The sequence below is a fragment of the Sinocyclocheilus rhinocerous genome, unplaced genomic scaffold, assembly GCF_001515625.1.
Source record: "Sinocyclocheilus rhinocerous isolate Xijiao unplaced genomic scaffold, SAMN03320098_v1.1 scaffold1268, whole genome shotgun sequence".
NCBI lineage: Eukaryota > Metazoa > Chordata > Actinopteri > Cypriniformes > Cyprinidae > Sinocyclocheilus > Sinocyclocheilus rhinocerous.
Window position 1 is genome coordinate 237,364 of NW_015664016.1, and position 13,382 is coordinate 250,745.

The following is a 13,382-nucleotide window of genomic DNA, read 5'->3' on the forward strand; positions in this document are numbered from 1 at the left end:
AGCTGGTGACCTGATCATGCTGAGACTGAGACATTATATAGTGACTTTAGTTTTCCTTACTCAGCAAGCCTCTGTACAGGAGCTCACACACATTAAGTGTTAGTCCAGTGATGGGCTGACACCAGGCCAGTCAATCCAATCTCACGCTAGCACTGTGTGCTGCAGAACACATACATGTGTGTGAGGTGGATCAGGTTTAAGGTGTGACTGCTCTCTGCTGGTTAACAGAGGTAATGCAGACTATCTCTCACGCCACCATCCAGAAAGTACAGTAGTGCATAAAAGCCAGTAGATAAATGTGAAATAATCTGTTGTCCTTTTAATAGCATAAATGATTAGCCAGTTCTTATAGTTTTTTAAAGTGAAATTATAACAAGTCAGATTGAATACTTATGGAAAATGCTTATGTTTCCCAAATCCATCTGATATGGCTTTGTACAAAGCAGTTCATTCGACAAATTAGGAAGGAGACAGTCTTGCATTTTATACTTTTTTGGTGATTTTAATTTTTATTACACCAAACTTTTATGTCCCAAATATTGTTATAAATTTCAACATTTTAAATTAACTTTTTTTTTCTTTCTTTTGTTAAAACTGCGTTGCCTTCATCGTTTAGTTAATGTTACTTCTTAAATGACTGTTTTGTGTAAATCCAATAGTTTTATACTTAACAAATGTCCAGTCTAAATCTATAACAAAATTATAAATCAAACAATATTAATTATTATATGTTAAAACTATGATAATGGAAGGAATGCTGGTTTTTTAAAGATTGTTTAAAAATGATTCTTCTTTGGATTTTGTATGAATTTTCATTATTTTCATAATTTATATAAATGTATTTTTAGATTTTTTTTGTACTATTTGTTTGGGTTTATATTGGTGCTGTCAAATGATTAATCGCATTCAAAATTAAAGTTTTTGTTTACATAATATATGTGTGTGTACTTTGTATATTTATTATGTATATATAAATTCACACACATGCGTTAAATGTGAGCCAAAATCATCACAATTAAAAGAACCAAAGACTTAAACTACTTCAGTCTGTGTGCATTGAATTTATTTAATACACGAGTTTCACAATTTGAGTTGAATTACTGAAATAAATGAACTTTTCCACAACATTCTAATTTATTGAGATGCACCTGTAAATATATATATGTAAATACATATAAATATTTTCAAAATATATACTGTGTGTATTTATATATACATAATATATGTGTGTACTGTGTATATTTATTATGTAAATAAAAACTTTTATTTTGAATGCGATTAATCACGATTAATCGTTTGACAGCACTACTATTAACAAATAAACACAGATGTGAATTGGTATGTTTAATTACATATGGTTCATATATAAACATTTTTTAATTTAACTTAATTTATTTCAAGAAATTAATACTTTTATTCAAAAAAAGACGTGTTAAAATGATCAAAGGTGAGAGTAAAGACATTGATTTATTTTTCAAATAAATGCTGTTCTTTTGAACTTTCTGTTCAAGAAATGTATCACGGTTTCCACAAAAATATTAAGCAGGAAAAACTGTTTTCATCATTTATAATAATAAGAAATATTGCTTGAATGATATTAGAATAATTTCTGAAGGATCAAGTGACACTGAAGACTGGAGTAATGATGCTAAAAATTCAGCTTTGCCATCACAGGAATAAAATATGTTTTAAAACATTAAAAAAATATTGTAAATTGTAATAATATTTCACAATATTACTGTTTTTACTGTATTTTTGATTAAATAAATGGTTTTTGTGCATTTGAGCAGTCTTGGCACAAGATTACTTGCACTAGTAGCATTATCATAAACACATCTCCTTTCATGAACGAAACAGTTTTGAATCTCTTTTTTTTATTTTATTACTATTATTATTTTTATATTTTTTGCTGATTCTATGCACAGTATTCTTATATGTACATATTTATTTCCAGGGACTCACTCCTCTGGACACCCTGCGTCAGTGGTTTAAGACTTACAGCCGACAGCTGGACCAAGAGACAAAGCAGGAGTGCTCGGAGACTGAAAAACTCATCAAGAGAGCTCTGTCAGGAGACGGTGAGGAGATGAACATTACTGATTTATTTTGCAATGTTTTTTAAACGGCTGACAGACAATGAATTGCTTATTATATACAGTTTTGCATGTTAATGATGACACATTCACAAAATTACTAATTAATTAAACTCTTATTTTGAACAAGAATTACTCAGAATTACTCAAAAAAAACAAACAAAAAAAAAAAATGAAAAATGTGCAAGTGGAAGCTATCACATGTTGGGTTGATGCTGGTAATCTCCAGTTTGGCTTATTTACTAACCCAAAATAGAATGACAGAATTATCAAGAACAATTGATTTACTCGAGAAAGTTTTAGTACTTCAAAAATAAATCTCAGTACTTGAAGGGTTAGTTCACCCAAAAATGAAAATTCTGTCATTAATTTCTCACTCTCGTGTTGTTCCAAACCCGTAAGACCTTCGTTCATCTTCGGAACACAAATTAAGATATTTTTGATTAAATCTGAGGGCTCTCTGACCTCCCATAGACAGCAAGGTAACTACCACGTTCAAGGTCCAGAAAAGTACCAAGATGATCGACAAAGTAGTTCGTGTGACATCAGCGGTTCAACTGTAAAGTTACGAAGCTACGCCCTCAGATTTCATCAAAAATATCTTAAATTGTGTTCCGAAGATGAACGAAGGTCTTACGGGTTTCGAACAACATGAGGGTGAGTAATTAATGACAGAATTTTCATTTTTGGGTGAACTAACCCTTTAAAACTTCTTGTCTTCTTCTCGTGTAGTCTCAGTTGTATCAGCACTTCCACGGCAGCAGAAGGAGCTTCAGGACAGTCAGCTGTTTGATGCTGAGTGTTCAGAACCACTGCTGCAGGAGTTACCGCCGTCACCCAGCAGATCACTCCCCGTTCCGCTCCAACCGTCCCAACTCCAAAAAACTCGGCTTGCGGACGCAGGAGCATCTCAGGCCCGGCCTGCCGGCCACGAGGGATGGAGGTAGATGTTCTGTATGGGGTAAAGTTGCTTTTTCTGAAACAATTGTTCTGTGAATTTTTCTCATTTTTAAGCACGAATTAATTTAGTTAATTGTATTTGTTGTTTTTGCTTCAGAACGAGAGCAGTTCTTCGGATAATTACGACTCGGATTGCTCACTCAGTCCTCTTCGTCCTGTTCGGTCAAAACCACGTTCCCCAGCTGTCCAGTCCTCGTAGGAATTCCCACCCAGTCAGGATGTGCCCTCCGTGTTTGCGTTCAGAGAGGCCACTTTGCCCCCACAGTCAGAATCAGGCAGACTGGAGTATCAGAAGGCCATGCAGAACCTGGGCAGCGCCAAATCCCGCCTCCTCTCTCAGAGCCTATCAGAGCCGGCCTTTACCAGCACACCAGCAGTGTCAGCCAATAGCAGAGCAGCGCTGGTACCAGAGGACCAGTATCTGGCAGATGATTGGCTGGAGGATGACCTGAGGGATGTGCAACCTAAGAAGAAACGGAGAGTTTCTGAGCACAACGTCCGTGATGTGCAGCCTAAGAAGAAACGTAGAGTTTCTGAGGACAACACACCATGGGAAACAACTTCCAGAAATCAGAATAATTTCTCAGGATCTGCTGAAGCTCCTCCTAGAGGTGTGTGACATAGGGCACAATCATATTCACTCATTAGATTCAAGATGATTATGAAAAACACACAATAATGTAATCACAATATTTCATTTTTATTAATTAGGTAGAGGGCTACACTTTTTGTTGTTGTTGTTATTTTTCTATTCTTTTATGTTATTTATACAGTTTTATTTAATAATGGTTAATTAAATCCTAAATTTAATGTCTAACAACTATTTTTTTACTTCAAATTTTTGAGCTCCTTTACGCAACACAAGTACCTACCACACTAGTTTCCTTAAACATTATTAATTATTAGTTTCTGATTAATATTATACAATTTCAGTTAATAATGGTAAGTTAAATCCTAAATTGAATGTCTAACAATTAATATTTTTTAACATTTTTAGCTTCTTTACATTTTTTTAATGCTAAAGGAATGCAACGCTTAAGTGCCACATTAGTTTCCATAAAAATGAATAATTAATAGTTTTTTATATTATGATGTATATGGTAATGTAACACTTTTCCTGGAACGCTTTCAAAACTAACATTTCCCAACACTGAAATTAACATGGAATGGCTTCTGAAATATTCGATTCTAGTTGGTCAGTCGCTGCGTTCTGCTGTCAGATATTTTTGTATAATATAATGTTATAATTAATATACAATATGTATTACATAAAATAGTATTTTTGTATGATATTAATAATATAATATAATTAATATACAGATATTATTGATGCTAAAACGATTTAATTGTCAATTGTTGATTAGTTTGATGTCTCTCACTATTTCTCATAGCAGTTCAAAGTTCCTCCAGTAGGGGTCTGTCTCTGAAGAAGGGCACTAATAAGTCTCGGCAGGTGAAGATGAATCAAATGCCCGGGATGGTGAATTTAGGCAGGAGGGAGGTCAGCAGGTCACAAAGTCCCATCATGACTCAAGAATCTGAGCCCATTCATAACCCTGCACTTCCTGCCCATCAGTCAGTGGTAATACAATCTCATTACTTTGTATGTTTAATGTATAAAGTAGCATTCAGTTACCATTTTGGAAATAAAGGCAGTTATTCTGCATTTCTAACACTATTTTATGTAAAAAAAAAATTCATAATTCTTGGCAAGTACTAAACAAATTAGTCAAAAAGGAATTAACAAATCTAATATTTCTATTTCTACATAATACTACTTATTGTGTTTGATACTTTTAGACTGTTATAATTAATGAATGCATTTTTAATTGCCATTAATGAATAATGAGCCACCAGCATCATTCCAGAACCGAGCAGCCCATGTTCCTGCACCGATCAGGATGAGGGTCAGAGTTCAGGACAATGTCTTCTTGATTCCCGTTCCACACAGGTCTGATGCTGCTTTTGAGTGTATCAGATAGTGTTTAGTGGTTATGTAATTGTAGATGTTATATGTTGTGTTGTGTTGTGCAGTGAGGCAGACTCCTGTACGGTGGCGTGGTTGTGTGATCAGGCCGCTCAGCGTTACTATCAGACGTGTGGATTACTGCCACGTCTGTCCCTGCAGAAAGAGGGCGCTCTGCTCTTACCCACCGATCCACTGCTGGCTGTGCTGCACACTAATGAAGAGGTCCGAGATCATGGGAGAATGTCTATGTATTTTTCTATTGTTTGTAGGTTTTTTTAAGAACTTAATGAAAAGCAAATAGATTTTGCTTATGCATAATTGTTTTTTTTTTTTAAACTACAGAATGAAAGCCAAGATTATAGTCATTTACAGAGGGATTGTAGCAAAACAAACATACTGTGGGAGCAAAAGAGTTGACAGGAAATGACAGGACTTCCCCATTAAGTCGTGGCCTAATGGTTAGAGAGTTGGACTCGTAACCCAAAGGTTGCGGGTTCGAGTCTCGTACCGGCAGGGATTGGAGGTGGGGGGAGTGAATGGACAGTGCTCTCTCCTATCTGAAAAACACACAATAATGTAATCACAATATTTCATTTTTATTAATTAGGTAGAGGGCTACACTTTTTGTTGTTGTTGTTATTTTTCTATTCTTTTATGTTATTTATACAGTTTTATTTAATAATGGTTAATTAAATCCTAAATTTAATGTCTAACAACTATTTTTTTACTTCAAATTTTTGAGCTCCTTTACGCAACACAAGTACCTACCACACTAGTTTCCTTAAACATTATTAATTATTAGTTTCTGATTAATATTATACAATTTCAGTTAATAATGGTAAGTTAAATCCTAAATTGAATGTCTAACAATTAATATTTTTTAACATTTTTAGCTTCTTTACATTTTTTTAATGCTAAAGGAATGCAACGCTTAAGTGCCACATTAGTTTCCATAAAAATGAATAATTAATAGTTTTTTATATTATGATGTATATGGTAATGTAACACTTTTCCTGGAACGCTTTCAAAACTAACATTTCCCAACACTGAAATTAACATGGAATGGCTTCTGAAATATTCGATTCTAGTTGGTCAGTCGCTGCGTTCTGCTGTCAGATATTTTTGTATAATATAATGTTATAATTAATATACAATATGTATTACATAAAATAGTATTTTTGTATGATATTAATAATATAATATAATTAATATACAGATATTATTGATGCTAAAACGATTTAATTGTCAATTGTTGATTAGTTTGATGTCTCTCACTATTTCTCATAGCAGTTCAAAGTTCCTCCAGTAGGGGTCTGTCTCTGAAGAAGGGCACTAATAAGTCTCGGCAGGTGAAGATGAATCAAATGCCCGGGATGGTGAATTTAGGCAGGAGGGAGGTCAGCAGGTCACAAAGTCCCATCATGACTCAAGAATCTGAGCCCATTCATAACCCTGCACTTCCTGCCCATCAGTCAGTGGTAATACAATCTCATTACTTTGTATGTTTAATGTATAAAGTAGCATTCAGTTACCATTTTGGAAATAAAGGCAGTTATTCTGCATTTCTAACACTATTTTATGTAAAAAAAACGGGTGTGTGTTCACGGTGTGTGTGTGTGTTCACTGCTGTGTGTGTGCACTTTGGATGGGATAAATGCAGAGCACTAATTCCGAGTATGGGTCACCATGCTTGGCCACATGTCACGTCACTTTCAAATGCATGTTTTTTACCAACAAGAAATTATTAATATATAATATAGCTTATATAGCTTATATATAATAGTTTTGTATATAGTATAATACAATACAGTATAATATAATAATAAAATTAATAGACCGATATTAATGATACTAAACTTTATTTCCCGTTGCTAATTAGTTTTATGTCTTTCACTATTCTGCAGTTTCTTAATCACATTTTCATATTTTCGGAACAATATAAATAAATATATATATATATAATTTTTGTGTTTTTTTTTTGGAAGTTTGTGTCGCAGTAAAACTTAATATTTTTTTTAGTTAAGTGGTATTACCAAAATCATAATTGTATGGTCTAGTCTTTAGAATACTTGTGCTTCATCTCATTTGGTTTTCTCTATCATTTCAACAACCAAACCAAAAGATAATATTAGTCATAACATATGGTTTAGTATGGCATCAGTGCAATTGCACCATCATATTAAAAACAAAGGACTCAAAACAGTAATATGCTATAAATATTACTGGAGGTGTTTGAAGTGTGAAATTTCTGGTTCTCTGTATTTTTATTTATTTATTTATTTTATTTTAATTGTTCCATGTTATTAACAATATAGCCCAGGCTCCTTTTTTTAACCTTAAAACAAAAGTGTGTCAAGCTCCAAAAAGAAAAAAAAATCCTTTAAAGTAGTCTGATAGTGCTATATTATAGTAGTCTTCTGAAGCCATACAGTATCCTTGTGTGGTGAACGGGGTGAAAGTTTAAGTTGTTTTCCATTGCAAACCTTTCTTTTTTAATCTTTTGGTCAATCTACCTATTGCAGGTTCTTGCTGAGGTGCGTTCATGGGATCTTCCTCCTCTCCCTGAGCGCTACAGGAAAGCCTGTCAAAGTCTGGGAGTGGGTGAGTGTTGTGTTTTTCTAGTCTGGGATCTTTATCACAAAACATGCTTGTTTCATACCATGTGTGTTTCAGAGGAGAACCGGCGTGTGTCTCGGCTGTGTGAGGTGCAGGATAGCAGCTCCTGTGTGAACGTCTGTGGATTCAGTTTGCCTCCAGCATCTCTGACTCCTCTCCTCTGAGCGCTAAAACTGCAGGCCAGCCTCACGGAGCTGCGCATCTCTGCCAACCGTCTGAACAACGACCTCCTTCCAGAACTGATGTCTGCGGCGGCCACCATGCCCAGACTGAGGATTTTAGACATATCAGCCAATCAGGTCACTGGAGAGGGGCTCAAAAAAGCATCGGACACGTTTGAAACGAAGAGTCAAGCTGCTTTCCCGGCAAGTGTACTTTCATTCTTCCAGTAATATGTAAGATCATCTATTAGGGACAGACGTTACAGAAGTTTTCATATCAGTTATTGGCCATTATTAGAGTTTTTCTTTTTGTATTTTTTTATTTAATGAAATCAGTCGATAATAGATATATTTAAAAGCTCATGTTTAAGCTCTTTCCCCTATTTTTACATTAAGATTAACTTACCATCTTTAAAACACTACACTAATAATAACTTATAACTTGCATAAATGTCATTTATAGCAAATCTCAATATGAATGTTTCATACTGTGTGTATCCAGTGTATCCAATATATATATATATATATATATATATACAGTGGTGTGAAAAAGTGTTGGCCCCCTTCCTGATTTCTTATTTTTTTGTATGTTTGTCACACTTTAATGTTTCAGATCATCAAACAAATTTATATATTAGTCACAGATAACACAAGTAAACACAACAGGGCCATGTAGTTTTGGATTTTGTTTTCCCTTCATTTAAAAACTGCATGTTGTGTTCACTTGTTATATTTTGCTAATATTTAAATTTGTTTGATGATCTGAAACATTAAAGTGTGACAAACACAAAAATGAGAAATCAGGAAGGGGGCCAACACTTTTTCACACCACTGTATATAGCTGAGTGTAACAAGCATATCTTAGTTTTGATCTCCTTAACGGCATGATCACCCCAGCATGCATGAGTCACCCAGTTGTGTGGTCACTGAGATCTGCAGCTAATATAGACGTGTGAAGAATGAATATCAGATAATTGTGACTGTCTTGTCAGTATGTGGTCAAGAGGTTTGCTCCTTTCTGAGAAGAAACAAACTGCTTCCCTTTTTTGGTTCAGTGGTTTCATGAGGAAAGCGTTAATGGTCAAGTCTAAAAGAACAGATGTGAAATTCACACATTCATGAAATCATATCACTGAGAACTTATTGATCATCATCTTATGAAAAGAGTACTGCATAATATACTTTGATAACAAGCTTTGATACCCCCCTCTCTTTTTATATTCACTTTTTTTCTCTCTGTAGTGTCTAGAGGAGTTGAATTTAAGCATGAATCCTCTGGGTGATGGCTGGACGCAGGCATTAGCGAGTCTTCTGTCCTCCTGTCCCCTGCTCTCCACTCTGTCCCTGCAAGCTTGTGGCCTCTCTGCACGTTTCCTGCAGCAACACCGTCTGCTCTTAGCCAACGCCATGGCCAGTAAGTGCACCATCAGATGCATATGATCTGAAGTGACCTCTGTTTGACAACCGAATGAAATCATGCTGTTTCTGTACTGTCTGTTATTTTATGCTCTCACAGGCACTGGAAATATGCGGTCAGTGTGCCTCTCCCATAATGCACTGGGCTCCACTGGTTTTGAGCTTGTGTTGAAGACGTTACCGATGCACTGTCTCACGCACCTTCAGCTCTCTGCAGTCTGTAGAGGTCCATCTGACCAGCCTGCCATGGAGATCCTCGCTAAACTCCTGACACAAGTACACTTACTTCCCTCTAGTCCAGTTTAGACTAGCCAAACTTGAAAAAATGAATTAGCTATCAGTGTTTTTAAAATGTCAGTACATGACTGAACTTTTTTTGTTTAATGCAACCTCTGCTCCTACCTGTCAGTCAGTTCCCCTTTCCAAATAATAAAAACAAGAATGTGTGCTTAAGATGTTTAGTATGGGGTTGTGGGCTGTTTTTGGGAATTAGACTCCAGCCCTAAAGCCATTTAATCTCTGCTTTAAAATCTACATCATTCAACTGCTATGTAAATAATATTGACTAAATGTTTGGGTTCCAGGGTGACTGTCCACTCACGCACTTAAATCTGGCTGGAAATGGCCTCACGGACCACAGTGTCCTCTTGCTCGCTAGGTGAGTCATTCAACTCTCGTCTTACTGTACTGAAACAACTTAATGCATCATTTATATGCTTATTTCAGTTTGCAGCTTATCATATATATTATAGATATATTTTGGTTATTTTTAGGTGTCTTCCTGTTTGTCCCTCTCTTGCGTCTTTGGACTTGTCTGCTAACCCTTCAGTGACTTCAGTTGGCCTTCAAAGTCTCCTTAACGCCCTCATGGAGGCCCAACGACCTTTGACCCATCTCAGTCTTCAAGGTATTTTCTTTTCCTCCAGTGATAGTCAGGTTTAATCGCCTGTGTCTCGTCAGCTCTGATGCATTTGTCTTTTTATTGTGTTTTCCTTTTGTATCCTGCCAGTGGTTTGGTTGTAGGCTGATAAGGGAAAGGTTGTAGGTTCAAATCCCTAAACGGTGATTAACTAAAGGGATAGTTCACCCAAAAATGAAAATTGTCATTAGTTACTCACCCTCATGTTGTTCCAAAATACAGAATTCTTTTTGTGCGCAAAGAAATCAAAAAGAGACGAATTGTTGAATAAATTTGTTATTTTTGTTTTCTTTTGCGCACAAAAAGTATTCTTGTAGCTTTATAACATTACGGTTGAACCACTGATGTCACATGGATTATTTTAACGATCTCCTTGCTACGTTTCTGAGCCTTGATCGTGTAAGGATCCTTGCTGTCTATGGGAGGGTCATAGAGTTATCAGAATGCATCAAAAATATCTTAAATTGGGTTCCGAAGATGAACGAAGGTCTTAATGGGTTTGGAACGACACGAGGGTGAGTAATTAATGACAGAATTTTCATTTTTGGGTGAACTAACCCTTTAAGCAAAGATGTTTAAACTCAAAGGGAATTTGAGGGTACTTTACCTGTAATAGGTTTACTGACAATTCAGACCTTGCTTTCTGAGCATCTGAATGGGAGAAATTACTAGTACGAATATGATGTAATTCAGTTTTTTGACAAGTAACACATTTTTTTGCTGCAAAAAGGGAACGTTTTTATATATGTTGCAAAAGCATATCATGAAGTAGATAGTAGATTTCAATTAACTTGAAGTGAAGACAAATTTCTGACACTTCAAGCATATTTTTTGTTATACAGTTGCATGTAGTCACATCATAATCTTGCAGCAGCATCTCACAGAAAAAGCTGTTTGAGAAGCTAATTTGTGCAATGTTTGAATTGCTGGATGTGTCACCAACCATCTAAACAAACTGATAATGATCGCTGTTGTTGTGAATGTGACTTACTGTATCCTGAATCGTTTGATGTTCCTCTCGTTCTTCATGACAGGATGTCAGGTGTCAGGACCTCTGGGTGATGTTTGTTTGGAAAGTCTGTCGGATCACATCAGAGACCTGCGTTTGTGCTCCCAAAGTCTGAATAAACTACACCAGGATGCACTGCAGCAGAGCTGGAGACGGAGATCAGAACCCATGCATGTGTTTTCTCGCAACTCCAAATGCATGCTGAGCATCACCGCAGCTTCACAGTAAACTCTTTCTGGCAGTAGCATTAGTCTAATGGACAAATTCTTGAAAACATTTGTCTGTAAATATTGTCTAATTGTATCATGTGTGCTGTCATTATGTATTTTTTTTATTGTAATTATTTGTATGGACACGTATTTTTGTTTATACTTGACTCAAACCCATTTTATTCTATTTAGTCTTTCAGCAAATTCTTTATTGCTGATTTTTTGCCAAATGTAAGAAATTAAGAGTTTGAAATGGGCAAGGGATATTAATGTATGTGGTGTGGTGCTTATGGACCAAGAAACGGACCAATAAATATTAATTCAAGCATCCTGTTTGTAAAAGTATCTCCAAAAATTGGAAGAGCAAAAACATGTCACAAAACATGAGTTCCATGCATTTATTGTGCCGTTATTTAAAGAAAAAGAGAGAGTGTACAGTATACAACAAATATGCAAAAAAAAAAAACTGTGGTATGCAAAAGCGCAATAATCACACCATTAGCTCAAGTGCACTTAACGTTAGCTCAGTTTTCCCAGCTAAAACGAACACTCAAGGGCGTTTCACACTTGAAACAGTTAACTCTGGGTCAACAGGATCCTGGGTTATCTTGCTTCACGTCTCGCATTGCTCATAATTTACCAGGGGCTAACAATTAATTATGGTTATTCATACTTCGACGTTTCATACTGTACATTCCTAAACCCTGAGTTAACATGCTTTTTTGCATTTTCGCGGGGTAAGTGGACTAACAGATCGCCACTTGTTTACATAACGGCTCTTGCGTTGCGCGTCCTCATATTATATATTGCCAACTATGCCGTTTCTTTTTTTTCTCTATATGGAGTTTTCGGACTGTAAAGGTAAGAATGAAACGGTCTCTTTATCACTCAAATTTTAGCACGTTTTCAGTCACCATTTGACATTTTTTTCCCTTAAAAGCTGAACTGAGAGTTTATAGGCTACGACGTGCGACTTTGCCATTACTGTCCAAAGCTGTTGCTAAGTGTTTAGTCCTAACATTCAAACACCCCATTGTTTCGTACTATACATATTGTACCGCTATGTGGGTATTATTCTCTGGCATTATAAAGCTTGGAAAAGCCAGGACATTTTTTAATATAACTCCGATTGTATTAGTCTGAAATAAGAAAGTGATATACACCTAGGATGGCTTGAGGGTGAGTAAATCATGGGGTAATTTTCATTTTTGGATGAACTATCTAGCGCAGTATAAAGCCCTTAAGAAACAAACAAACGAAAAGCCGTATGCATTTATTCAATTTATCAAAGAAAGGATTCTTAATCTTTCAAAGGCCTTTAACAAACACCAATGTTAACACAGATGGTTCTGGCATTATCAGTAGTTGAAAGTTCTTCGATCAGAGTGCCCATGTACTTGTTCACAAACATCCTACACAGGTACTTCAGGAAGCCGATCTCATCACAGACCATCCCCAGCATCCTTTTAATGTCATCCTGTAGGAAAGTGACCAGCAGAGTTAACATTAAGTCATTAGCCTCACATGAACTTATTGAAGTGTATGAAACGGTACTGTTAACAACCTTAGTTGAGCCATTGGTGATCTCACTTCTCAGCTTCCCCATGGCCCACTTGCAAGCCCAGCACAATCCAGGGAGTTGTTCTGCTTGTATCTCACCCTAACAAGATAACAGATACAGCATATTAGAGTCAATAGTTATGATATGACAGTTCGTCACTATGATACTAATCGTACTAATACTAATGATGTACACCACCTTATCTAATATCAAAAATAACAGTGGACAATAACTTGAGAAACACACTAAAAACCTTTATTATAACTTACATTTAATAATTGAAACAAAATGTATACAATAGAGAGAAGTGTTACACCCACCCATGTAAATACAAATAAAAAATCAGTCATAGTAAGTTTAGTATTTATCATGAAAATGGGATGCGGAAATACTGGTTTAAAATGCTGTAAAATATTTACAATTATTTTTGTATAAACTTTAATATGCACAAATGGTGTAATTTATGACT

General features: G+C 35.7%; 1 protein-coding gene across 1 annotated transcript in view; it reads left to right on the forward strand.

The window, feature by feature from the left end:
- Positions 1-11,662, forward strand: part of LOC107729220 (tonsoku-like protein) — a 19,661-nt gene extending 7,999 nt beyond the window's left edge. Inside the window, 14 exon segments of the mRNA XM_016539651.1 lie at positions 1,955-2,078; positions 2,826-2,930; positions 2,933-3,054; positions 3,151-3,664; positions 4,445-4,635; positions 4,922-5,004; positions 5,088-5,244; positions 7,545-7,623; positions 7,696-8,003; positions 9,042-9,213; positions 9,316-9,491; positions 9,800-9,873; positions 9,989-10,122; positions 11,169-11,662. Coding sequence (XP_016395137.1) covers positions 1,955-2,078; positions 2,826-2,930; positions 2,933-3,054; positions 3,151-3,664; positions 4,445-4,635; positions 4,922-5,004; positions 5,088-5,244; positions 7,545-7,623; positions 7,696-8,003; positions 9,042-9,213; positions 9,316-9,491; positions 9,800-9,873; positions 9,989-10,122; positions 11,169-11,371 — 2,442 coding nt within the window. The 3' untranslated portion in view covers positions 11,372-11,662.
- The last annotated feature ends 1,720 nt before the right edge of the window (positions 11,663-13,382 follow it).